The sequence below is a fragment of the Lampetra planeri genome, chromosome 36 (assembly GCF_965212315.1).
Source record: "Lampetra planeri chromosome 36, kcLamPlan1.2.h2, whole genome shotgun sequence".
Taxonomy (NCBI): domain Eukaryota; kingdom Metazoa; phylum Chordata; class Hyperoartia; order Petromyzontiformes; family Petromyzontidae; genus Lampetra; species Lampetra planeri.
The window spans coordinates 8,081,681-8,107,271 of NC_136142.1; the positions used below are offsets into that span (position 1 = coordinate 8,081,681).

Sequence of the window (25,591 nt, forward strand, 5' to 3'; positions counted from 1 at the left end):
ACCTTGAGGTGAAAAACTGTGCCTAGATTTGTTGATGTTTTATCAACCCATCGCGACGGGAGTGAATCTCCCTCTGCGGGAGTGCCACTCGCATCTCGGTGAGACGTTAAATACTTCTGGTAGACAAGAGGTGGGTTTTATCTCGACGCTTGACCCCTTTGTATTTGGAGTTTGCGTGTTCTCCCCGTGGTCGCGTTGATTTCTCTCCGTGTCCTCCGTCTTTTACCTCCACATTTAGACTCGACGCGAGTTTTAGTTTTTGGCTGCGATAAATGTCCACGCGATAAGCCACTTCGTTGAGTGATCATTTGTGCCCAGGTCGCTTCTGAAAATGAGCTACATGGCTCCGTGAGGCCTTACCTGGTAAAAAAAGAACAAGTATAACCCGTAAAAACAACGTTTTTCACTATAAATCCTTTATATGCGTGGCGGCTAGAATCCTCTCGACCTCTGGCTTGAGATGGCTGCCACCTATGGGTCAGATGATTGCATTGCACCATTAAGCAATTGGTAATTAAATATATTTTTGTCCTAAAAAGTGTAACATTTTGGAAAAAAAAATTTCACGAACATTAATTGTCACGCACAACGAGTCTGTGTGGAAAATATCAGCTCGATTGGATCACGGGAAGTGGGTTAAAAAACGACTGAAAGATTTGCACGGTCATAAGCAAGCAAGCAAGTGAACTTAATATAAAGGATTTAAAAATATATATAGTTTACCTGTGTGGCTGGCACTGGAGCCCTGCGTGCGATCGACTCCCCAGTGTTCAGGAGCTGTCGCCCCATTCAAACTTTCGAGACAGGTCCGCCCCGTGGGGGGTTTTAGTTGTGGCTCGCCACGGAAGACCCAGAGACCAAACATTAACGAAAGACCACGGGGTCGGCAAAAACCTGCGGGATCTTTAAAATGACCCTCTCTCGCACTCACGTTTCATTGGCGGCTCAACATTTTTACGGAATAAAAAATGGCTCATTATTTGCAGGACCCCTGCCAGAAATATGAAAAGGGCTCGTGGACTCAAGACGACCGTAGGACCTCAGACATTGCCACACAGCAATTCTTAGAGGCACAGACTTGTATAGGACCCATAGACTTGCATAGAACCCATTCACATCGGGACCCATAGACCAACACAGGACCCTTACACAAGACCCATATATTAACACATTCCTCCTGCGGAGGGAGCTGGTAGGAACGTTGGGTTGCTTGGTCAATGGCCAGGGTCAACGGCGTCGTGGTGTATTCCGCAAATATGCCCGACTGTGAGGGCGGGCACAAGCTGGCGTGAGTAGGTTAAACGTTGAGTTTTATAAGGGCACCACGGGGTGACCAGACCCTCCCCACCCAGCCCCTCCCATTTTTGGATAAACGACGGACGGACACAATAATCCCGTGGGCTGGTGGAACCAGGTGGTTCCTACCAGTAATACGACTCATTGATTTACACAAGGCCTATCAACACGGGACCCCCAGTACGTGCAGAGAACTAACTTTGTCTTCGAGACCCACACACTTGCATATGACGCAGCCACTACCAGAAGACCCCTATTCCATCGACTTGGAACAGGTCTGCTCGGCTTACACTGGGGGCTGTATCTACTCACACACAACTCACAGAACCCACGGGCTAAGATGCAACCCACAGAGACTGCAACTCAAGTCACAGCGGGCAATGTACGCCGAATAAAATCTTCGCCCCGAAGTGTAAAGGCTGCTTCTAGATTTGAAGCTTTCGTGACTGCAAGGATTCATATTCATAATTTCAACCGTGATGATGGTTACAAACTGAGTAATCATTGGAAAGATGTGATTAACCATGCAAAAAAGATTTAACTACACTTATTTGGACCATCGTATTTGACAGACAACTATTACAGGTTATTGATAGACAGCCAGGCTTGTTTTACCATATTTAGTTGTTTCTTTTTTCACACTATTATGTAGGTCAGGTTTAGTCACAAACCGTACCTCTCCATAACAAAGGCTCACCCTCTTAAGCCTCACCTTACCATATTAATAAAAAGTGTGCCGTACTTGGCCCTTCCCCTCTCCAACCATTATATATACGGAGTGGTAGCTCCTGCAATCTCTCATTTACTTGATACAGCTGTCGTGGCTGTGACGATTCCACCTGAAGACGGAAGCTTGTGTTGCCTCCGAAACGTCGTGATTTTTATTTTATTTTAATGTTTTACCTACGTGACTTTACCGAAAAAACCTAAGAATATGTAAAGCTGCTTTTTTTTTCAAGTTACATTCTTCCAAAAATCGCCCCGACCTTGGATCGCCCAACATCCGGCAAAGTCGGGAAGCTAGAGACCACCTGGGCCTGGGGGCAGCGGCTGCCCGCGGTCAAGCCCAACGATGGAATGGCAGCCAAAGGAGAGAACGCCCCCAACCGGGTGAGGGGGGCGGATAGGGGGCAGCAGCTTGTTGCGCCAGAGCCGCGCGGATCGACCCCGACGAGCGGCCACGTGGCACGACCCCCCCCCCACCCTCAACCCCCATCACCACCCCGGGAAAGGCGGCGACGGTGACGCGCAGGCGAAGTTAGAAGACGCGGAGACGCCAGCTGGCCTCGTAATGTTTATTATTCATAGCACTGCGCAGCAACATTGGAGTATGACGCGGGCCAGACACACGCCGTGCGACCGCCTTGCTGCGGTCACGGGCAGCCAGCGGGGATCGTCGCCCTCGCCGGCACGGTCCGCTCGCTTCGCCCACAACACAGGGAGAGGGGGGGGTAGGGGGGTGGGGGGGTAGGGGGGGTATCGATTACAAACGGCGCTCCTCCTCCTCCTCCCGCTTGTCGTGGTTTTAATTTTTTTTCCTTGATCTCACTTTTGTCACGAGCGCGGACGCACCTCTCCCGACTCTCTGTCCCGTCCTCTCTCGGTTCTCGACGACGCAAGAAACGTGACGGCCACCAACCCCGCCCCCCCCCCACACACCCTCCACCATCGTCGTCGTCTTCTTCTTCCTCCGAACAGGAACATCCATTCGGCTTTTTTTTTTGTCGAAGTTATTCCTATCCGTCGGCCGTCGTGGCGGGGCGGGTGATCGGCAGTGTTGGGACGGCGGGGTGGAGGGGGGGGGGTGGACGGGGGGGAGGGAGGGGGGGGGGAGTGACGGACAGCGCAAGCAGCCCAGAGGAGCGCCAAGTCTTGGTCGAGGTGCGGCCACCGCATTCCAGTCGAGCGCCACCGCTAAACCGTCGTCAGCTCTCGCGACCCCCACCAACCCTCTTGATTCTGGGATTGCGAGGAGGTGGTATTGGGGGAGGGTGTGGAAGGTTTAGACCACGCAACGGACCCGAGCAAACGTTTGTTGTTGTGTAGAATTTTTATTTTTTGTTTCTTGTCGGCTTTTTTTTTTAAGGAGGGGGGAGGGGGGGGGCCGGTGGGTGCGGCGGGTACGGGGAGGAAAAAAAAAGTAAAAAGGCAAAGCTGTGCTAAGGCGTTGTGGCCAAAAAAATGCTGTTGTCGACGGTTACATTTTGCTTCTGTGCGCACGCATCGCTTCGCATTCCATCTCGAGATCAGAAACCCACGGGTGATCGAGTCACGGACGTCTGCGGTTCGTGTGGGGCTTGGTGACGAGGGACGGGTTGGGGTGGGTGGGGTGAGCGGATCGGTGAGCCTGCGTGTAGATACGAGGTGGAGGGGGGGGGGGGGTGAGCAGGACTTGAAGGGACGCACGGATGGGTAGCGCCGCCTCGTTCCCCTTGACCCCTTGCCAGCGGCGCGCGGTCACAGCAGCGCTTGACCGGCGGCGACGCCGACCGCCGTGGGTGGTTTGGTTCGAAGGAACAGGGCGAGACTGGAATGGGCCGAACGCCTTCTAACGGAGGGGGGGTGTCCCTTGGCATCAAGAGCGCTCGCTAAAAAAAAAACCTCTTTGCTAATTTGTCTTCTCGTTTTCAGGAGTTGTGTGGAGGAGGGGGGGGGGGGGGGCGGCAGGTTGTGTGTGTGTGTGTGGGGGGTTGCTTTTTTTATGGAAAATAAAACTAAATGTTTGGGTTGGGCCTGGATAATGTCGGTCGATCGCAGTGGTTTCTGTTATTTTAATAAACTTGTGTTGTCTTCTCTTGTTAGCATTCACACCTCCAATAAGCAAGGCTGCAGGGTCGGGGGCAAGGAAGAGAGAAAGACGAGCGTACGCACACACACGCACGCACACACACACACACGCGCACACACACACGCACGCACACACGCGCACACACACACACGCACACACGCACACACGCGCACGCACACACGCACGCACACACGCACGCACACACGCGCACACACACACGCGCACACACGCACACACGCGCACACACACACGCACGCAAACACGCACGCACACACGCACGCACGCACGCACGCACACACACACACGCGCACACACACACGCGCGCACACACGCGCACACACACACGCGCACACACACACGCGCACACACACGCGCACACACACGCGCACACACACACGCACGCACACACGCCAGTCAGTTAACCATCCGCTTCCCGCACCCGCGTCGTCTCACTTCCTAGACAGCTAGGGACTGAACACGCCTCGGTAGCGGCTAGGAGAGCGGAGGCGGCTTGTTCACAACGCTTGCATCGCGACGCGTCGATTTAGTCAGCGGCCCGACGCACGACTACTGGCACCGCCGGGCGCCCACAGGTTGCGATTTCGAATCGTTCAAATCGTGCGAATCGTCGGTGGTGAGAGTGGCGCTTGGGCCCGGCGTGTGCGTGACTCACCCACAACCCGCCTTATTTAGCCATCGCCTTGATGCCCACAGCGCTCTCCTCATTCATGGCGGACAGCACTGTGACCTGGAGACACGAAGACGACACAAAGAGAGGGGGTCACACGCACGTCCACAGTCGGAGATCCGTCGCTAGAGAGCGCGTCTGTACGCTGGCGCGGGTGTCGGAGAGGCTGGTGACGCGTTTCCCATTTGAATTAAATTGCCCTTCTCTCTCCCGCCACCCCCTCTTCACCCAAATCCAACGACAGCTCTGAACCCAGAGTTAACTTTGAGTTTGACGCAAGGGGCGGAGAGAGTTGGCGCTCGGAGTTCGTGTGCCTCGCGATAAACCTGGCCAGCTAAACATCCTGTCGTGGCTGCTAACATGAGCAATAACAATTAAATTAATATAGAGCGGCTTTTCATATCGGATCTCAAAGCGCTGTACATGTAACAGCAGCAACACACAACTCGACGTGAAAACAATTATATTCGAAACCATTTACTAAATTAACTGAAAGTATAATTAAGCGATAATGTCGCCCGTTAGAGGGGAAGAGAAAAAAAACGTGGAATTTAAACTGGGTACGAGCCAAACATCCCCAATGCTGAGAAATGACCTGTAGATTTGATTCAATTGGGATTCTGAATTGCAAAATGGGTCCCCCGACTGTTGAGACGTATCCCGACCCTCCTGAATGAGTCACGAGACTTGGCGAGGTTTTGATGGGTCGACAAGCAAAATAAACCCAAACTATTTTTTTTTCACCAGGGTAAGGTCCACCCAAACTGCCGCCTGGCTATCGCAAATGATAGCCCAAGGAAAGTGCCTTGTCGTGTGAACATTTATAGCAGCCAAAAATACCCTCAAGGTCACTTGAAGGGATCTCGGAGGTAGCTCTGTGAGATCCGCTTCGGTGGAGATTTCCAAAATACAAAGGGCTGCACTCACTGCCCCGAAGTATCCGATAGCGGCCAAATACACGAAAGCCACGATGTTGATTCTAAATGTGGAGGGAAAGATCGGGAGGACCCGGGACAAAACTCGCGACCACGCAGAGAGAGATACGCAAACGCCAAATATACAACCGGCGTCAAAGGGTTGGGGCATCGAACCCACAACCTCCTGCATACCAGGCGAGGGAGTTAACAACATCACGTCACCCCGTGACGTGCCACACGCTCGGCAGAATGCGGTGCACCACGAGGCCAACCCGCAGAATGAGACGCCACAGAACTAGATCCGAGATTAATTCCAAGTGGCCCCTCTTAGGCCCACACGATACACGTTCGTCAACAACACAGAGGCCCTTGAAAGGTAAAAAATATACATTTAACAGGCGACGTTTTAGGCAATGGCCCTTATTTATGACATAGCACTTTGACTCGGACAGGAAATCAACAGAAGCTGCAGCAGGGTAAACGGCCCAAGCTAGGGGATATAAAGGCCAATTTTAAGGAGGCGAGTTGTCAAGATGGGACTTTGAAAGGCTCCCACCGTCTCATTAGCAAGGGGCCAAAAGCGTTCCGAAGAGCTCGGTAGCTGCACTGCATAAAATCCCGTCACCCCCAGGGAACGAGCCTCGACCCACGAAAATCTCAAGTCGGGGGGAGGAGGAACCAACAACAATTACCGAGCAGGCAAAAAACAGCCAATGTGGCAGCAAAGAGTTAAAGGGGGACCCCCCTCCCTCCTCTGGGGCCGCGTGACACATTATAATTGGTTTTTACCCTTCTATCTGGCAACAAAACTGACACCTTTTTTACAAGGAGTCATGTTTGCATAGACCACAATACCTGCAGCCATAATGCAAACAAAAAACATAACTCTGATAATATATGCACTGTCCTTGAAGTTGATATTATCAGAGTTATGTTTTTTGTTTGCATTATGGCTGCAGGCATTGTGGTCTATGCAAACATGACTCCTTGTAAAAAAGGTGTCAGTTTTGTTGCCAGATAGAAGGGTAAAAAAACTATTATAATTGTTTTTTTTACTGCCAAATGACGTTCCAATGGTGTAAATGCGTGAAACGTCTCCGACGCGAACACATCTCAAGGGTGCTGTACAAATTAGGGGCGGGGGGGGGGGCGTGGCGAGGGCCTGGGATGGGGGGCGGGGGAGATGAGGGAGTCTCTACCCACACACATTGCCAATCGCATTACGACTCCCCGCTACCCTCGCTCTGTTTGCGCGTCCAGTTTTAACGTTTCCGTAACTCGATTTTTGTCAATTGTGCTGCGATCCGTCTAAAAATTATCTGGCCCCGACAGGCTATGGGTGACGTCCGTTGGCGTATTTCTTTGCCCGCAACTCTGCAAATCAGGGCGTCTGTCTGTCCGTGCGTCCCGTCGGCATCCGATGTGTCCGTCTCCGGGGTAGGTCTCCCGTCCGTGTGGTGTGCGTACTTTGTGTCTCCTCCCGCGTGTCCGTCTCTCGGTTTTTTCTTCCCATTCCGTTCCGAAACCGGAAGAAAAACTTATAAGTAAAATAACTATCGGCCACGCGGCAGGGCGTGGGGTGGCACAGTTGGAGCGGAAGATGGCAACAGCCCTCACGAGGCCTCAAGTGAGAAGTCACGACGAACGCCATCAACGCGGGGACCGAACATCGATCGATCATCGACCTCCCGGTCGTCTTCAGAGTAACAACCAACGTGGCGACCGAACATCGATCGATCATCGACCTCCCGGTCGTCTTCAGAGCAGCAACAACAACAACACCACCACCGCAACAAGCCATTTGTACGAGCCACACGAAAGAAAGAAGTCACTAGGCGGGTCAAGTCCTAGCGCGCGCGTCCGGTGCTCTCGCGAGCAACAAGCGAGCGGAGGTCGTGCCGGTGCGGCTAAAACGCAGCAAGGTGCAAGATTTATTCTGATTTAAAGCTTTCGTGACTGCAGGGATTCATCTTCTTGGTTCTTTCGGTAAAGTCACATAGAATGGAAATAATAAAATAAAACATAATAAAATAATTCTCACGACGTTTCGGCCACAACGCAAGCAGCCGTCCTCAGGTGGAGAACAGGTCTGTCGAGAAGACAGAGTCTGAATGTTTTAAGTCTGTCGAAAAGACTCTGTCTTCTCGACAGACCTGTTCTCCACCTGAGGACGGCTGCTTGCGTTGTGGCCGAAACGTCGTGAGAATTATTGTTTTATTTTATTATTTTATTATTTCCATTCTACGTGACTTTACCGAAAGAACCAAGAAGGTTGGCAAGAGCGCACGTGGTGCACGGTGGCATCTGCCAGGTCGCCTCGGTGAGTCCACCCACAGCGCCTGGTGGGAGGGGGGGAGGGGGGGGGGAGGGTTCTTGCCCCGTCAGCTCCACCGGCGGCATCGAGAGCCTTGCAACGGCTTCACGCGACGGGCCTCAATAAAAAAGGGCACCTAGCCTGGCACCATCTCGGCTGCCGACCAAGGAGCCCTCCACTCACCAGCATCTCCTCCCCGGCCTCGTGCTTCTGCTCGATTTCCTTGCCCAGCTCGCCCTCGGGCAGCTTCAGGTCCTCGCGCAGCTCGCCATTGTCCATGAGAAGGGTGAGGTATCCGTCCTGGATGCCAATCAGCTGTGCACGCAAACACAACAACAAGAGATCCACCCCCCCCCCCAATGTAACCTCGGCAGACTCTGGGGCAAGTAGCACCCACGAAGGCCGAACCGCACACGAGGGGGTGGGGGGTGGCCAGCACCGTGCCCGGCCGCCTTTGTCTCTCCAGTGGCAATGTTTACACATCGTGCCAGGTACTCATTTGAGGTCGAGTCGACCTAGGGGAGGGCCGAGGACCGGTTCGCGTAAACGAGGGCGGTGATTATATTGCCGGAGCCACGCCTGGCCACCCAGCATCTCTCCCCGGTTTTTACCGCGCTACACCGGGCAAACACGTGCAGAGTCACGACAGGAGCCGGCGGTGATTTAGAGAGCCCCGGTGGCAGGAGTGGCCATCACCGAGTGGGACAAGAGGGTGAGAGGAGAGGTGGGAGAGTATAAGAGGGGAGAACGGGAGGATGGCGGAGATGAGGCGAGCTGATGGAAGAGAGCAGGGGGGAGAAGGGAGATGATGGGAGGGGAAGTGACGGGGTGAGTAGGAGAGAGTAAGAGCGGAGCATAGGAGAGAGGGAGGTGAGGAGAGTGCGAGCGGGAGGCGATGGCAGAGCAGCAGTGGAGAGGCCGTGCGTAGTTGAGATTCCACGAGAGTAGAAGAGGAGGGGGGAGAGGAGGGATGGCAGCGTGCCTGGTAGTCGTTGCGCTTGATGTTGGGCACGTCCATGTTGTGGGTGGAGGGGCAGATGTCCTCGTACTTCTTGCCGTTGAAGATGTCGATGCCGATCATGTGGACCTGCGTTCGGGGGGGGGGGGGGGAGAGCGGAATCGAGAGGCGGTTAGACGGTCGATGTCCTACCCCCGCGCACGCGCCGGACCGCCCGGCCATGCCGTGCGGGTCGTGGGGTGGTGGAGGTTTAAAATCGGCATTTGTACCTTGGGCTTTAAAAACAACGGCGCTACTACGCCTCTCTAAATAAAATGAACGGCCGAGCCGCGTCCCGAGATTCAGCGGCGAGCGGGGGGGACGCCGCCCCTGCAACTTGCAGAACGTCTCGGAACGGGAAATTGTACGCGATTCACACGAGGACGACCACCGCCCGCTCGGACCCCCTCAACCGATCCACCGATCCAGTGTATAAAAACTAAACTATTAAAACTATATTTTTTGTATAGCTCTTTTCAAAAGCGACCTGGCCACAAATGATAGCTCAACAAAGTGGCTTATCGCGTGGGAAATTTACATCGGCCAAATACTCAACGTGGAGGGGAAAACCGGAGGACCCGGAGAAAAATTCACGCGACCACGGGGAGAGAGAGGGAGACACGCAAACTCCAAATATACAGTAGGTGTCAGGGTCGCGATCAAACCCATGACCTCCTGTGCACCAGGCGAAGGAGTTAACATCTCCACGGGGAGAGAGAGACACCACAAACAGCAGGAGTCAGGGTCGCGATCAAACCCACGACCTCCTGTGCACCAGGCGAGGTAGTTAACATCTCCACGGGGAGAGAGAGACACCACAAACAGCAGCAGTCAGGGACGCGATCAAACCCACGACCTCCTCCGCCCCCCCCCCCGTTGCGACCGGTGACGATGGCACGGCCGCCCCCCGCCCCACGCTCACCTTGGCGTGGCCGTGTTTGCCCGTCTTGGAGGTCGACATCTCTACGATCTTGCAGGGGCGTCCCTTGAGGACCACGTATCCGTTCTTGCGCAGCGCCGAGCACTGCTGGGGGAAGGTGGCCGAGGCGCCGGCGTCGCCGGTGTTGAAGTCGATGTCATGATCCGCCATGCCGTTGCCCAACTGTGCCGGATAAAACAAAAGAACATTGTTATTATTATTATTACCCGTTTACATAATTGGCTCAAACGCCTCCCTGTGCCCACCGTGGCACAGAGGTCGCAACCGGGTACCCGATACCCGTACCCTACCCGATACCCGGCCGGGTACGGGTAGCCGTTTGCGACCCTGGTGCGGCCGGGTACGGGTAGACCGCGAGTCACTGGTGAGTCACCGTTTGTCACTAATTTCCCAACGTCTTGACTCTTCTCACAATTCAAGTTACTAGAATCAACCCACCCACGCCTGCAACATGGCTTCATCCCAGAGGTCGCAATCAGGTACCCGATACCCGTACCCTACCCGTACCCGGCCGCGTACGGGTATGGTATGGGTACTGGTACCCGTTTGCGACCCTGGTGCGGCCGGGTACGGGTAAACAGTGAGTCACTGGTGAGTCACCGTTTGTCACTCATTTCCCAACATCTTGACTCTTCTCACAATTCAAGTTCCTAGAATCAACCCACCCGCGCCTGCAACATGGCTTCATCCCAGAGGTCGCAATCGGGTACCCGATACCCGTACCCTACCCGATACCCGGCCGGGTACGGGTAGGGTATGGGTACGGCCGGGTACGGGTACCCATTTGCGACCCTGGTGCGGCCGGGTACGGGTACGGGGGCTAAGAAATCAAAACCCGTTTGCGACCTCTGCCCCACCCTCCATCTCCCCGCCGCCGCCCACCGCGAAAACAGACGCCGCTCCTCTTCCATGCAAGCAGCTCCTTCTCTAACACTTTTTTAAAGCTATAAACTGTTTTTATTTTACGAGGTAAGGCCCCAGTGAGCTGCATAGCTCTTTTTCAGAAGCTGACTTGGCCACAGATGATAACCAAGTGGATTATCATCATGTCGAAAATTATAGCGGCAGCCGAACACTCGAAACGCACGTCGATTCTAAAAATGTGGAATTAAAAACCGGGGGAGGGATTGAGACACGGCAAAATCCAAATATAGAGTAGGCGTCAAGGTCGGGATCGAACCCACGACCTCCTGCATAGCGGGCGAGGGAGTTAATATCTCATAGCCATCATGGTGCCCCCCTTCTCTCCTTCCTCCGCTCTCATTTTCACCTCCCTCTCATCAGCCCCAACATCTTGACCCGTGGTCACTCCCCACTCCCGCTCCTTCCTGCTGCTCATCCCGAGCCGTGCCCCACCCCCCGACCCTCTTTCTCTAGGGGGGGGGCTTCTGTCCCGGCAGCGTACCGCCCCCTTTCCCGTTCTCCCCTTCTCCCGCGGTGTGCCATGGGGTAAAAAGGTACTACAGTAGTAATAACAAGACAACTTTCCATTTAAAGCTTTCGTGACTGCAGGGATTCATCTTCTTGGTTCTTTCGGTAAAGTCACGTAGAAGGAAAATAATAAAAGAATAAAAATAAAACATAATAAAATAATTCTCACGACGTTTCGGCCACAACGCAAGCAGCCGTCCTCGGGTGGAGAACAGGTCTGTCGAGAAGACAGCGTCAGACTCTGTCTTCTGCGTTGTGGCCGAAACGGCGTGAGAATTATTTGATTATGTCTTATTTTATTTATTTTATTATTTCCATTCTACGTGACTTTACCGAAAGAACCAAGACAACTATCTGTGACACGCGCGACATTAGCTCAAAGACGAGGCGCGTGCACGCGCGGCGGATCCCCCCCCCCCCCACCCTGGCCGGCGAAGGCGCGACTAGCCGGGACCGGTGCGCGTCGCATCCAACACGTGCGGAGTACCAAGCGTCGCCGCCACGCACCACCGCTCTCCGCCAATCGCCAGTAAGAATAATCAGAACCGGCGACGTATCATCGCGGCTACTGCCAAGCAAGCGTTCAACTCCTTTAGCACCCTTACGTAGCCAAGTGTGGATAATCGGAGGTGCGGGGAAGAACTAAACAAAAAACACGCAAAAAAGTGTTCTGAAGAAATTAGCTTTCAATTGCAATTAACTCCATCACTAACCTTATGATAGGCTAGTGATATGGTTACCGTTTCTGGTAATCCTATCACTAACCTAATGATAGGTTAGTGAAATGGTTACCGTTTCTAATAATCCTATCACTAACCTAATGATAGGTTAGTGAAATGGTTACCGTTTCTAATAATCCTATCACTAACCTAATGATAGATTAGTGATATGGTTACCGTTTCTAATAATCCTATCACTAACCTAATGATAGATTAGTGATATGGTTACCGTTTCTAATAATCCTATCACTAACCTAATGATAGTTTAGTGATATGGTTACCGTTTCTAATAATCCCATCACTAACCTAATGATAGGCTAGTGATATGGTTACCGTTTCTAATAATCATATCACTAACCTAATGATAGGCTAGTGATATGGTTACCGTTTCTGGTAATCCTATCACTAACCTAATGATAGGCTAGTGATATGGTTACCGTTTCTAATAATCATATCACTAACCTAATGATAGGCTAGTGATATGGTTACCGTTTCTGGTAATCCTATCACTAACCTAATGATAGGCTAGTGATATGGTTACCCATTCCTAGTAAGCCACGTTGGTTCACACCAATCCCCCCCCATCCCCCCACCTTTCTGACAAATGCCCAAAGAAAATGAAGGCTACATCTTGACTTAAAGCTTTCGTGACTGCAGGAATTCATATTCTTTGGGTCTTTCGGTAATGTCACGTAGATGGGTTCAAAGGAAATAACAAAAAATAACAAAAACCTTCGACGTTCCTATCGCAACACAAGCGGTCGTCATCATCGCTTGTGTGCTACGATCGAAACGTCGTAGTTTATTTTCTTTGAACCAATCTACGTGACTTTACCGAAAGACCCAAAGAATATTAAAATTAAGGCTCCCCCCCCCTTATTGTCCGGGCCTCCCAGCTTGTTCACTCATTAAAATGCAAATTGCCAAAATCCCTTCTACATTTCTTTTAGTTTTCATCTCAAAGGGCTTCTCAGCGCGGGTTTACGAAATCCGTGCAACGCGACCGCGCTCCGGTTCAGTTTGCCGGCGGGTGGAAATTCCGCGTGCCTACGACAGGGCCCTGGTTAAAAAGGGCTCAATGAGTTAATTGTGTCATCCGCGAGGCTGGCCTGGGTGGGAGAAGGCAACGCAAGGGAATTGTGGCAACAAGCGGCTGTATTTATGTTTGATCACGCATCGTTCGTGCGGTATCGGGTGTCTTGAAACTTTACCAAGACGCTACCCTCCTCCCAAAATATTTCGCCCGCCTCTATCACTGGGAAGGGAGAGAGACCGACTCTCCTAAAGTCTCAACGGGGCTCCCGATTGGTAATGAGGGTCACAGCGTCTTACGTACCCAGGAGGGTGACACGTGGCCCAGCGGTGGGGGCGGGGGCCGCAGAGGCTCGCGGTTCAAATCCAAAGCCTGCTTATTTATGTAATTTTAAAGTGCATAGCTCCAGTGGCGTTCTAATATCATACACGTACGTATGTTTGGTGAACTTCTTTCGCACCGTACATAGCCAACCGTGCTAAATCGGAGGTACGGGGGGAAGGACAACAATATAACACAAAGAGCAGAACTAAAGAAATGAGTTTTCAATCTAGATTATTTAAAAGTACAAAGCTCCAGTGGCTTCCTAATATCAGAAAGAGAGAGCGTTCCAGACGGCCGAGACGAGGGATCCCGTGACATCGTCCGCAAGGTCGTGCCGTCGTGCGCCGGGCGCGACGTCGCCGAATTTGCCAAACTTGAGAATCAAAGAAAAAATTAGCCCGAGATTGACTCTGACCCTTCGTAACACAAACACGGCGGTGATTGTTGCCCCCCCCGCCCCCCCACGGCTAGGCAGACGAATGCCAGTTTGCAGTCACCTTGTGCCCACAGGGACAGCTACCCACTGTGGGGGGAGGGGGGGAGGGGAGGGGTGGCGCCATTTCAAAACGTGCCGCGGCGAAGGAGGCGCGATGCGGGGCGCTCTCCGAGACGCTCCGGCGGCGGGCGGCGCTACAACATCAGCAACAAATCCTCGTCGTTACCCCCCTTCACAGACCTCCTCCGCCCCTCCCCAGACTAAATCTACCCCATGACCCCCACCCACAGCGAAACCTACTCTTGTACCCAGCACAGCAAATACCGCAACTCCCCCCCCCACCACCAAACTCTCTGTGACCCCCCAAGATGAACCCTCCAAGACTAAATCTACCCCCGGGCCCCAACCCCACGGCGACTCAAAGACAGGGGGGGGGGGTCAAAAGTGCCATGTGGCCACGCCTGGGGTCTGGCATGGCGTGTGGGTGGGGGTCGTTTCGCCCCGCTCACGCTCGCCACTTCGTTAACCCCTCTCGAGCATTTGTGTTTGCTCAGCCGATTGACTCCACGAAGAAGCGGTGGGGGGTGGTGGGGGGTGGTGGGGGTGCCGGGGAGAGTACGAGGCAGGAGTCTGCGTCGCTGGCACCGGCTTGGGGCCACGTGGATGGCGCCGGGCCAAGCCTGCGGGACTCTTGCGGAGTCCGGGAGGGCCGCCATCCTCGCCGCCCTCCTCCCGCCGAACACCCACCCGCCATAGGTGTCGTCATCGCTATCATCGTCATTATCATTCGCTAAAACCGCAGCAGCAGCAGCACCACCACCACCAAATAGACAAATATCCCCCCCATGTAGCCTTAACACACTTTTGTGGCAAGTGCTGCTTGCGAGTGGCGCCTACGAAGGCCGGCACGGCACACGAGCGGGTGGGTGGCCAGCACCACGCCCGGCCGCCTTTGTCTCCCGAGTGGCGATGTTTACTACGCACCGCTACACCAGGTACTCATTTGAGGCTGGCTGAGTCGACCTAGCACCACCACCAAGCAAAGACAAAGACTAAGACCCCCCCACCCCCCGGATAGCCTTAACAGACTGTTGGGGCAAGTGCTGTTAGCGAGCAGCAGCACCACCAACGAAGGCCGGCACCACCACCACCACCACCACGACGACACACTCGCATCACTCTGCCGTAGCACGAGCGGACATCAGCAGCAACAATGCCACCAGCAATAGCCAACAGCAATACTGCCACTACGAATTCAGAGCATTGGCGATGTTGCTTGCGGCAGTGCGAGCAACAGCACCGCCACTAGCAGTGGCAGCGCGTCGGCACTAGCAGCAACAACAGAAGTAGCAGCGGCGACAATTCGCAGCAGAGTTAACTAGCGGCGCCAGCAACAGCTTCACCGCCAGCAGCAACAACGCTCGCAGCACAAGCGACAAGTATTAGCGCCCGCATCAGCAACACACCGCCAGCAGCAGCAGCAACATTCACAGCCACCTCCGCCACCACAAGCAGTAGTGCCAACAGCCGCACACTTTCATCACCGCCAAGCCTATCAGTAGCATCACCAAGATAGTCAAAGCAGCAGCGTTAGCATCGCTTACATCAACAACACTAACATCACCAGCGGTCCAACGAGCTGCACTTTCATTATAAACAGCCAGTATTGCCATCTGCAGCAGCACAATAAGTAGCAATAGAATAAGCAGCAGAGTTAACATCATCAGCAAGACCATCAACCACCAGCAGTACGATAAATAGCAGTTCCATAAGCGGCAGCACAACTATCATCAGCAGTAGAATCATCAGCAGTAGCGGCAGCAGTTCCATCATCAAGCAAAAGCACCATCACGATTAACAGCGCCCGTCAGCAGCACGAGCATCACCACCACCAGCGGCACAATAAGCCTCACTCCCGTAATAAGCAGCAGTAGCAGCATTACCATCATCAGCACAAACAGCAACCACTACCAGCAGCAGCAGCAGCACCAAGCGCAGACAGCAAACACCACCTCCACGAACACACCGCTACCACGCCCAGCGGCCAAGCCACGTGGTGTGCCCTGCATCTCCGTCAGCCCCCCCCCCTTACTCCCTCCCTACCCCCACCAAAGACAAAGGTCCCCCCGTGTAGCCTTAGCAGTCTGTTGGGGCAAGTGCTGTTTGCGAGCACCTATGAAGGCCGCAAACGAGACACGCCGGGGTGGGTGGCCAGCGCCACGCCCGGCCGCCTCTCCCCCAGTGCCAGCAACTCATTTGAAGCCGAGTCGACCTAGGGGAGGCCCAGGACCGGTTCAGATAATGGTCACCGAAGTTGGCCGCCGCGAGCTGGAATCGAACTGGGGTCGCCGGGTTCGTATCGCAGCGCGCTGTTACACCACCGCTCCCCAAAACACGACACTAGCCCCCCCCCCCACAACCACCACACCAGTGCGACCCATCACCCATGGTTTTCAAGAAGGGGGGGGGGGGGGTGAAAGTCACGATAATATTAATAGCAGCGGCGGCGGTGCTTGGTGGTGACCGGCAGCGAGCGGCAGTCGAGAGCGAGAGACCCTCGCCAGGATTTTTACTGCATCATCATCATCGTCGTCGTCGTGGTCTGCGGGGCGAGGCACGCGGGCGGGCGGGCACTGGGACTGCACCACAATTTAACGCTGCGTCGTCGTCGTCCGTCCTCAGGTTGCCGTGTTTGTCTGGCGCTCTCATTAATTATCAGAGGTTTTATCATCCCCCCTTATCTCGCACCCCCCCCCCGCACCACCCACCACATCCCCCAGCACCTCCGCCCAGAGGTCGCAACCGGGTACCCGATATCCGTACCCTACCCGATACCCGTGAGTCACTGGTGAGTAACTGTTTGTCACTCATTTCGGCCGGGTACGGGTAAGGAATCGAAACCCGTTTGCGACCTCTGCCACCACGCCCCACCTAGCCACCTCGTCTTTAACAAAGCCTTGTCTTGTACCTTTATTGCCAAGTACCTTGTGTGTCTTTTGTTGTTGGCCTAACGCACACCCTCTATCTTCTCCAGGTCTTCGTTCTCCGATGCCCAACGTCTATCTTACTCCTGGATCGGACCAACAACAAAAAACGTCTTGAACCCAGGTGTACTACGGTCACTTTCCTGTCTCCCCCCTCTCCCTTCTAATCCAAGGGTCTAAACACCACAGCTGACTTTTTTCTACGTCACCGTCTGACCTTCACGTCGCCTCTCTTACTCCCAAAGCTCCGCCCGACTCGCTCTTCAACTACAGAGCTGTGTTTTTTATTTTACCAGGTAAGGGCCTCACTGACTTGGCCACAAACGATAGCTCAACAAAGTGGCTTATCGCGTGGAAATTTGTAGCATCAAAATACTCTAAAAGCACGTTGATTCGAAATGTGGAGGGGAAAACCGGAGGACCCGGAGAAAAATCCACGCGACCATGGGGGAGACACGCAAACTCCAAATATACAGCAGCAGGCGTCAGGGTCGGGATAGAACCCACAACCTCCTGGATACCAGGCGAGGTAGTTAACATCTCCTAGCCACCGTGATGATGAGGATGAGAGAGAGACACGCAAACTCCAAATATACAGCAGGCGTCAAAGTCGGGATAGAACCCACGACCTTCTGGATACCAGGCGAGGTAGTTAACGTCTCACCACCATGGTGCCCTTCTTCCCAGCTTCCATGATCGCGGCGGCTTTCCAAATGCGTCTCCGATCAATCTGACAATTTCATGAATTCTGACAATTTTATTAATTCCCAAACCCCATGCAGTCTCCCTCAGTTTGTCAATTCTACAACGTCAGCCCCCCTCCCTCTTGAGCTAACCGCAGTTCCGGCATTAACGTTTCTATATCACCGCTCTACATTCACTTTCAGTGGTTCCTCCCGTAGCGCCCACTCTCATCTTCATTCACTGCCCACATGTTCTTTAATCGTAACTCGTTCAAACCTCGCTCCAGCGTGCCTTTCAACCCCTTAACAACTCCGCATGATTGCGTGACCCAACCCAACGCTGTGCATAAATTTAGAATCGTATTATTGACCGCAAAAAGCCTGCGCGGTCAAGCTTCCGACAACTCCCGTTTCTCCGTTTCCTCATCACGTCTCACGTCCGGCCACGATCATCGCTCCTTCCCAAGCTTCTCTGCTCTTTATCAAGCGGGGTCTCACCTCCCATACATCTCCAGGTCTCTCTTGACCCTCCCCCCCCCTCCACACAAGCCTGCAAGGCAGCGCAGAAAATGTCCGAGAGAGACGAAGCTCCTCCCGGCAAAAATAAAAACGACTCAAACGAACTAACTTGGTCCGACAGCCAAAACACAAAAAACCCTACCGACGAGGTTTTTCCATGCAAACAAGTTAGTTATTACCGCCAGTTACCATTACCACCCAACGTGCATCGGATGGGCACCGTCATCGTTTCAAGCTTGTTTTGTTTAAACCAAGCAAGAGCTCAAGAGACCAGGTGATGAGTCTCATTTGCAAGAGTGACGCGGGCATGCTGGCGTGTCTGCATGAGCATCCCCTTGCCTGGCAAAAACCATTCCAATATTTGTTTTTTGTTACCTGGAAGCTCATGAGCAAATCGCCCACAATGCTCTCTGATCTCTCCTAAGCTCGCAAGCCAAGCAGGTATTTGAGCCTGGACAATGCTTGGGTGGTGGGGGGGGTGACCACCCTGCAGAGGCTGCTGCAAGTCACCAGAGGGGTAAGTGCGGCAACGGCCAGCGTCGTACTGTATTTATACGCTGCCGCGTCTATGCTCCCCACCATCAAGCCGCACTGACCGGCAGTGACTTTCGAAGCGCTGGGCTGGGGCCATCTCCTCCCCCACAAGGCGTGGGGCCCAGGGCTAATTGACACAATTTGCTGTTACCCAAGGGACGGACCGGCGTGAAGGTAAACTCTCTCGACCTGCGCCCCCCGGCCACCCGCGCGGCGTACGGGAAGGCTCTCAACCCGGCAGTGGATGACAAAGCGCTGCACATGCTGTTATTCTTAAATCCTTTATATTAAGTTCGCTTGCTTGCGTGCTTGCTTGCTTACGACCGTGCAAACCTTTCGGTCGTTTTTTAACCCACTTCCCGTGATCCAATCGAGCTGACATTTTGCACACAGACTCGTTGTGCGAGACAATTAATGTTCGTGCAAAATTTTTTTCCTAAATTTTACACTGTTTAGGGAAAACAAATTAAATATTTAATTACCAATTGTTTAATACTGCAGACAATCATCTGACCCATAGGTGGCAGCCATCTCAAGCCAGAGGACGAGAGGACTCTAGCCGCCACGCATATAAAGGATTTAGAGTGAAAAACTTTGTTTTTACGGGTTATACTTGTTTTTATATTACTCTCGTTTGCCCGGGAAAGCCTCACCGAGTCTAAGGACTCTCTTTCCACGGAGGGCACTGCGGCCTAGGTTTTTCCGCAGCGGGAGGCGATGATCGCAATTTAAAGTATATTATTCAAGTTTAGCAAATTTCATCCACGTTTTCAAATTTGGCCAATTGTACAATGCAGCATGCACAATGTCCGGATGGAGCGTGGGTCCCCCACCGCCACGGAAGCGTGCAGGAATCTTCCACGACCACTCTCGCCCGCTCAGAAACCCGAGTGCACCGTCGCGTTCGACGAGAGACTGAGCTACGCATTGACTTTGGGATTCATCTAAAACCCTCCGTGGTGGTGGTGGCGGCAGGGTAGGCGGAGATGCCGGGATGGGTGTGGTTGGGCAAAGGCGTTGCCCTCTTCTATTCTGGCTGGGGTTCGTGTCAGGAGAGACACGCGATGTGTTTCCAATGAGGCTTTCTTGTTGCTAGAACCTACATGTATATGTACAGCCGCTCCATCATCCATACTTTCTTGTTGCTAGAACCTACATGTATATGTACAGCCGCTCCATCATCCATACTTTCTTGTTGCTAGAACCTACATGTATATGTACAGCCGCTCCATCATCCATACAGCAAACACACACTACCTATCCTTAGTTCATACAGCACACACAGCACACTACCTATCCCTAGTTCATAAGAGCACACACAGACTACCTATCCCTAGTTCACACAGCACACACACTACCTACCCCTAGTTCATACAGCACACACACACATTACCTACCCCTAGTTCATACAGCACACACACACACACTACCTACCCCTAGTTCATACAGCACACACACACTACCTACCCCTAGTTCATACAGCACACACACACATTACCTACCCCTAGTTCATACAGCACACACACACACAACCTACCCCTAGTTCATACAGCACACACACACACACTACCTACCCCTAGTTCATACAGCACACACACACACAACCTACCCCTAGTTCATACAGCACACACACACACACTACCTACCCCTAGTTCATACAGCACACACACACACTACCTACCCCTAGTTCATACAACACACACACACTACCTACCCCTAGTTCATACAGCACACACACACACACTACCTACCCCTAGTTCATACAGCACACACACTACCTACCCCTAGTTCATACAGCACACACACACACTACCTACCCTAGTTCATACAGCACACACACACACTACCTACCGCTAGTTCATACAGCACACACACACACCACCTACCCCTAGTTCATACAGCACACACACACTACCTACCCCTAGTTCATACAGCACACACACTACCTATCCCTAGTTCATACAGCACACATACAACCTCCAACTCCCTCCACTACTGCGTCCTCACAAAGTGGTGCTAATTTTACCTAACCCCAGAGTGTTAATTTGTCGTATTGTTTGAAAACATATATGTTACCCATACATACACACGTGTACATATATGTATTAAACACGTGCGCATGGGCATTGGGTCAGTTATGGCCAAATCAAGTACATTACCATTTCATAAAATAAAAAACGGTGATCGTGTAGTTTGATTGCCGTTAACAATCTGTCAACTTGTTTCTGTCAAGAGCTGACCCAACATGTTACCATCGAGTCAGTTGTATCAATAACATATCGGAAGAGGGACTTCCATAAGCCATGCGGCTTGTAGGGGGTTGATTTGACCATACTTCACCACGCTGGAAGGTGCGGGATGGTAAAAGTAGGTGCGGGGAGGCACAGCTATGGCAATTTCTAAATACAAAACTAATTTAACAAAGAACGAATTACCCCACACAACCACCCAAAATCAGTCATAATTCACCATCACCAAATTTAGAAGTCCTTAATCCTGATGTTTTTTTTTAAATTCTTAATAAACGCATGCCAATACTGACCAAAATGGCAAAAACGTGGTCGAACCACTGCCATGTCCCAATACGGGCGTAGGGGACGGGAGCCTCAGTTGAGCTGGTGAATTGACAAATGACTGAATTATTGTTTCAATGCAGCTAGGATGCGTTGAGGATGAATCCTATTTACTCGCTGAAACGCGGAGTCATTTATCCCCTGCTTGTGATTGATTGGAAATTCGATGACAGGGAAGGGATTAGTGGCTAAGCGATAAAGGCCACGCCTATGACTTTGCCGATTTTACCACCATGCACACGCCAAAGTTGTCATAGGCAGACTGTGCTACCTTGTGGTCAGCAGAAGGCAATGAAATGTCTGTTGTTTTACTGCACTTCTATGCTCCCCGCGTCAATGCTGCCCACCCTTCGCCGACCCCCACATCGGTACGTCGATTCAGAACGCAGTGTGGCACACCACTGGGCCATTCTAAGCCCACAGCTGGATGAAGGCATCCCCACACTATGTCGTTTACGGCTTTTTACAGCACCTCACCACCATGGCCATTGCAGGTTTGTAAAGCGGAGAGTGGTAAACGCAGGACTGGATCTTGTTATTATAGGGGTGCCCCAGTGGCAAGATGTTAACTCTCTCGCCGGGTATACAGGAGGTCCGGGGGGTTCAATTCCGACCCTGACGCCTGTATCTTTGGGGTTTGCATGGTCACGTAGATTTTTCTCAGTCTCATCTGGTTCCTTTCACATTTCGAATGAACATGTGTTGAGAAAAATTTGGTTGCTATAAATTCCCACATAAGCCACGTCATTGAGCTCTCATTCGTGGCCAGGTTGCTTATGAGAAAGAGAACATAGCTTAGTGGGCCTTAGCTGGTAAAATACAAAACATGTTTAGTTTTGGTTTATTATGCTTGTCGACCTAAGAAAATCTCACCGCGTCTCACGACTCATTCAGGAAGGTCAGGACAAGTTTTAAGAGTTGGGGATGATGTTGCAATTCACAATGTCAATTGAATCAAATCTAGATTGGGATGTTTGGCACATACCAAGTTTAAGTTGTTGTTTTTCTTCGTCCCCCTAGCAGGTGACATTATCACTTATTACATTTTCAGTAAATTTAGTGAATGGATTATATAACAATGCTCATGCCGAGTGTACGCTGCTGCTGTGACCTGCACAGCGCTTTGAGATCCGATATGAAAAGCCGCGATATAAATGTCATTATTATTGCTCATGTTAGCAGCCATGGCAGGGAATCAAACGCAAGTGCAGAGCTGGCCACGTTTATAGCGAGGCACACTAACCACTGCAGCGCTCTCTCCACCCCTTGCGTAAAACTCCAAGTTAACTCTGGGTTTTAGAGCTGGAATTGGATTTGGGTGAAGAGGGGGGCGGGGGAGAAGGGCAATTTAATTCAAATGGGAAATGCATCACCAGCCTCTCTGCAATCCTGCTTCTGACCTGAGCAGGGGTGATTCACCGCATGAAAATAAAATATATATTTTTTTAAATGTGTTATTTTAAACAAGAGAGGCAGCAGATGTCCCCGCCTCGCCTGACACCACCCAAATATTCCACGATGCCCCACCACCAGAAACTTTTTAACTATTAAAAAAGGGCGCTAATAAAAACATTACATTTTTCAGATATTGCACGCACGTGTTCAAATTGACTTTTAGAAGGAAGCAGGATAATTAGTAAAACATTATCCTCGAGCGATTGATTTTTTTCTCGTGAAATGGTGGCGAGATTTTTTTCTCTCTCTCAATTTACAAAATTACTCGGCAAACTGATGATAATTGAAAGAGGCAGTGTTGTTAATGACTGCCGAAATCTGCTAGCACTATAATTATTGAGCGTGTCAAATGCTGCAATTATTTAAACGAATACAAAGGACATTGGTTATATGCTGGCAATGGGCGACTATTAGGGTACAAGTCCATCGCATTTACAGACTGCAGGGGTTATCTGACCGAACTTCGTGCCGGTAAATGAAGATTCACTAAGACATTGGACTAGCGTAGATGTAGGAACAACGTGAATTCCGGTACATGGCCCTTAACCCCAGCGTTTTGAGAGTTTTAAACAGTCCTAGGTGGCTGTTAAGCTAAGACGATGCATTCAAGAATGTTCACCACCCCCACTTAACCCCTATACCAAGACTTGCTCAAGACTGCGAGAAATTCGCCAATTACAAATACTAGCCACCAACGATATTATTAAGCAGACTGCTGCAATTATCCCGATGTCATCTTTAAGCCACTATTATAAGAGTACATCAAGGATCTGGTGGTTACGACATCAAATGGCGTGGCCGGAAAATCCATATTTGATGTTAAATATAAACACGCATTGTTTAATAGACTTACCAAAGGCAAAAACCCCCCGTACAGCCTTAACAGACTGTTGTGGCAAGTGCTGTTCGCGAGCACCTATGAAGGCCGGCACGACACACGAGGGAGTGGGTTGCCAGCCCACGCCCGGCCGGCTTTGTCCCCCTAGTGGCGATGTTTACACACCGCACTCCATGCTCATTTGAGGCCGAGTCGACCGAGGTGAGGCCCGGGACCGGTTCAGAGAATACTCACTGGTGTGCATGTTGATGCTAATAGAATTAGCAGCAAGATGCACACACGCACTGTGTTAAACGATTGGAATCTACAAATAGTATCAATTGCCATGTTGAAATCATCAATTATCGTTTTCAATCCAATGTAAGCCTTGTAAGTGGCACGGTTAAGCATGCAGGCCAAATTCGCCAAAAATGAATGTTAATATTATACGCATTGAATCGTAGTACCACCATACAACAGAACTCCAGCTAGCTTACATATTACTCGTGTACAATTATAATCACAATTGTGGTTTATAGACTATAACCATTACGATTCAAACGCTCTTCAAACGCATCGTCGAGACGAGCCAATAGGCGGGCAAGTCAGCATTTTTTCGGACAATCATTATTTAATAAAGCTAAGTGGCACACACACCAAAACTCGCAAAAATTTTAACCCTATGCACACATATATATCTTTACAATTTCCGTGGTTACATCTTTATAAGCTGTACATATACATTTTTTTAAAAAAACTGGATATTAAAGTTCGCTCAGGCCTCTCCCACGAAGCATGGTCAGGGCATGCGGTCACAACTCGTCTTACTTCACCAATGCTGTTAATTAATGTACGTACTTTATCAAGTCGAACACGTGTATTTATGGTTAGTTGAATCGACAGGAGGCCAATTGTAAAGTTAGAATTACCGCGTGGGCCGCTAATTTTATTTTTTTAATTGTTTAAACTTTGAGGCCTAGTCCGAGCCCAGGCGCTCAAGCGCCCACATCACGGTCTCTCCTCTCGTTAAAACAAGACCTGCGCACGATTAATCAGATAACAAATTAAACATCACGTCAAGTGCACGTTACCTTAACAAATTCAAACACAGGCCCGCAACGCACGCGTTAAGCACTTCAACAAAAACCCACAATTTATACACAATAAGCGCCGTTTAGCGGCATCGCCCATAGCGGCGAGACCTCCTTTCCAGAAACTTTAACCGCCACGACAACCTAACGCTCTCTTTGTAAATTACCGGCGTCAATTTTTTTTACTTAGATTCAATTAAACATTTAAGCCGCAATTCACACCAAGCACAGAGCCTGCGCTAGGCCGCAATGGACGTGTACGGTGGGTGGGGTGGAAGCCTATCCCGACGCTAAAACTCTCGCGTATCTCTCATCCGCGCGGCTTCGCTCGCCTCGTCGGGCACACCGATCGGGGTCCCCTCGCCCGGCCCGGGACCCCGCGAGCGGGCGAGGGGAGACCGCTCGAGTCACCCCAAAAGCTCGGGGCCTGGGACGCACCGCCACTCACATGTGCCACTCCGACTCCGGGCGACGACGAGGAGGCCGCAGTGCGCATGCGCGGGGGGCCTTGCGGCCTGCGTCTTCGGATGGGGGGAGTGGCTTCAGGGTTTGGTAGGCGTGGCTTAAAATTAGTGTGGGCGTGGTCATGCGATGAACTCTAGATTTGAATACTCTTAGTTCTTTCGGTAAAGTCACGTAGGTAAAAAAATGTAATTAAAATTAATAAAAAATAAAAACAATAAAATCACGACGTTTCGGAGGCAACACAAGCTTCCGTGTTCAGGTGAAACTGTCACAGCAAAAAATCTGTATCAAGTGATACAGAATCTAGATTTGAAGTTTTCGTGACTGCAAGGATTCATATTCTTAGGTTTTTTTTGGTGAAGTCACGTAGGTAAATTTTTTTTATTAATAAAAGTAAAATAAAAATAAAATAAAAATCACGACGTTTCGGAAGCAACATGCGATGACCGTTCGTCAACGGTCGGAGGCGTGGCTACGAGTGTAGTAGGCGTGCTCTCAACAACAGAGAGGGGGCGGTTACGATTTAAGTGGGTGTGGTTCACGCCATATAAGGAGCGGATGGGTGTGTGCTTGCTACTATATAAGGC

At 51.5% G+C, this 25,591-nt stretch overlaps 1 protein-coding gene across 3 annotated transcripts; it reads right to left on the minus strand.

The window, feature by feature from the left end:
* Positions 1–3,327: 3,327 nt before the first annotated feature.
* Positions 3,328–25,107, minus strand: EIF5A (eukaryotic translation initiation factor 5A). Of its 3 annotated transcripts, XM_078611490.1 has the most exons (7): positions 24,988–25,063; positions 16,868–16,953; positions 9,923–10,102; positions 8,986–9,090; positions 8,187–8,318; positions 4,758–4,832; positions 3,328–4,122 (listed from the first exon to the last, which is right to left on the minus strand). In XM_078611490.1, exons 3-6 carry the CDS (start codon positions 10,088–10,090, stop codon positions 4,770–4,772), a joined length of 468 nt encoding a protein of 155 aa, XP_078467616.1. In that variant the 5' UTR covers positions 10,091–10,102; positions 16,868–16,953; positions 24,988–25,063; the 3' UTR covers positions 3,328–4,122; positions 4,758–4,769. The 3 variants fall into 3 exon arrangements, with proteins under 3 accessions (XP_078467616.1, XP_078467615.1, XP_078467617.1); XM_078611489.1 differs by lacking the exon at positions 16,868–16,953 and having other exon boundaries at positions 24,988–25,107; XM_078611491.1 differs by lacking the exon at positions 16,868–16,953 and having other exon boundaries at positions 24,978–25,030.
* Between the last annotated feature and the right edge of the window lie 484 nt (positions 25,108–25,591).

Coding starts and splice junctions, on each gene's coding strand:
- EIF5A (XM_078611489.1), bottom strand. CDS start 25,035: ATGCGCACTGCGGCCTCCTCGTCGTCGCCCGGAGTCGGAGTGGCACAT. Junction 9,091..9,922: donor GCAAACACGGCCACGCCAAG/GTGAGCGTGGGG, acceptor CCCCGAACGCAG/GTCCACATGATCGGCATCGA. Junction 4,833..8,186: donor AGGCCGGGGAGGAGATGCTG/GTGAGTGGAGGG, acceptor TCGTGTCTCCAG/GTCACAGTGCTGTCCGCCAT.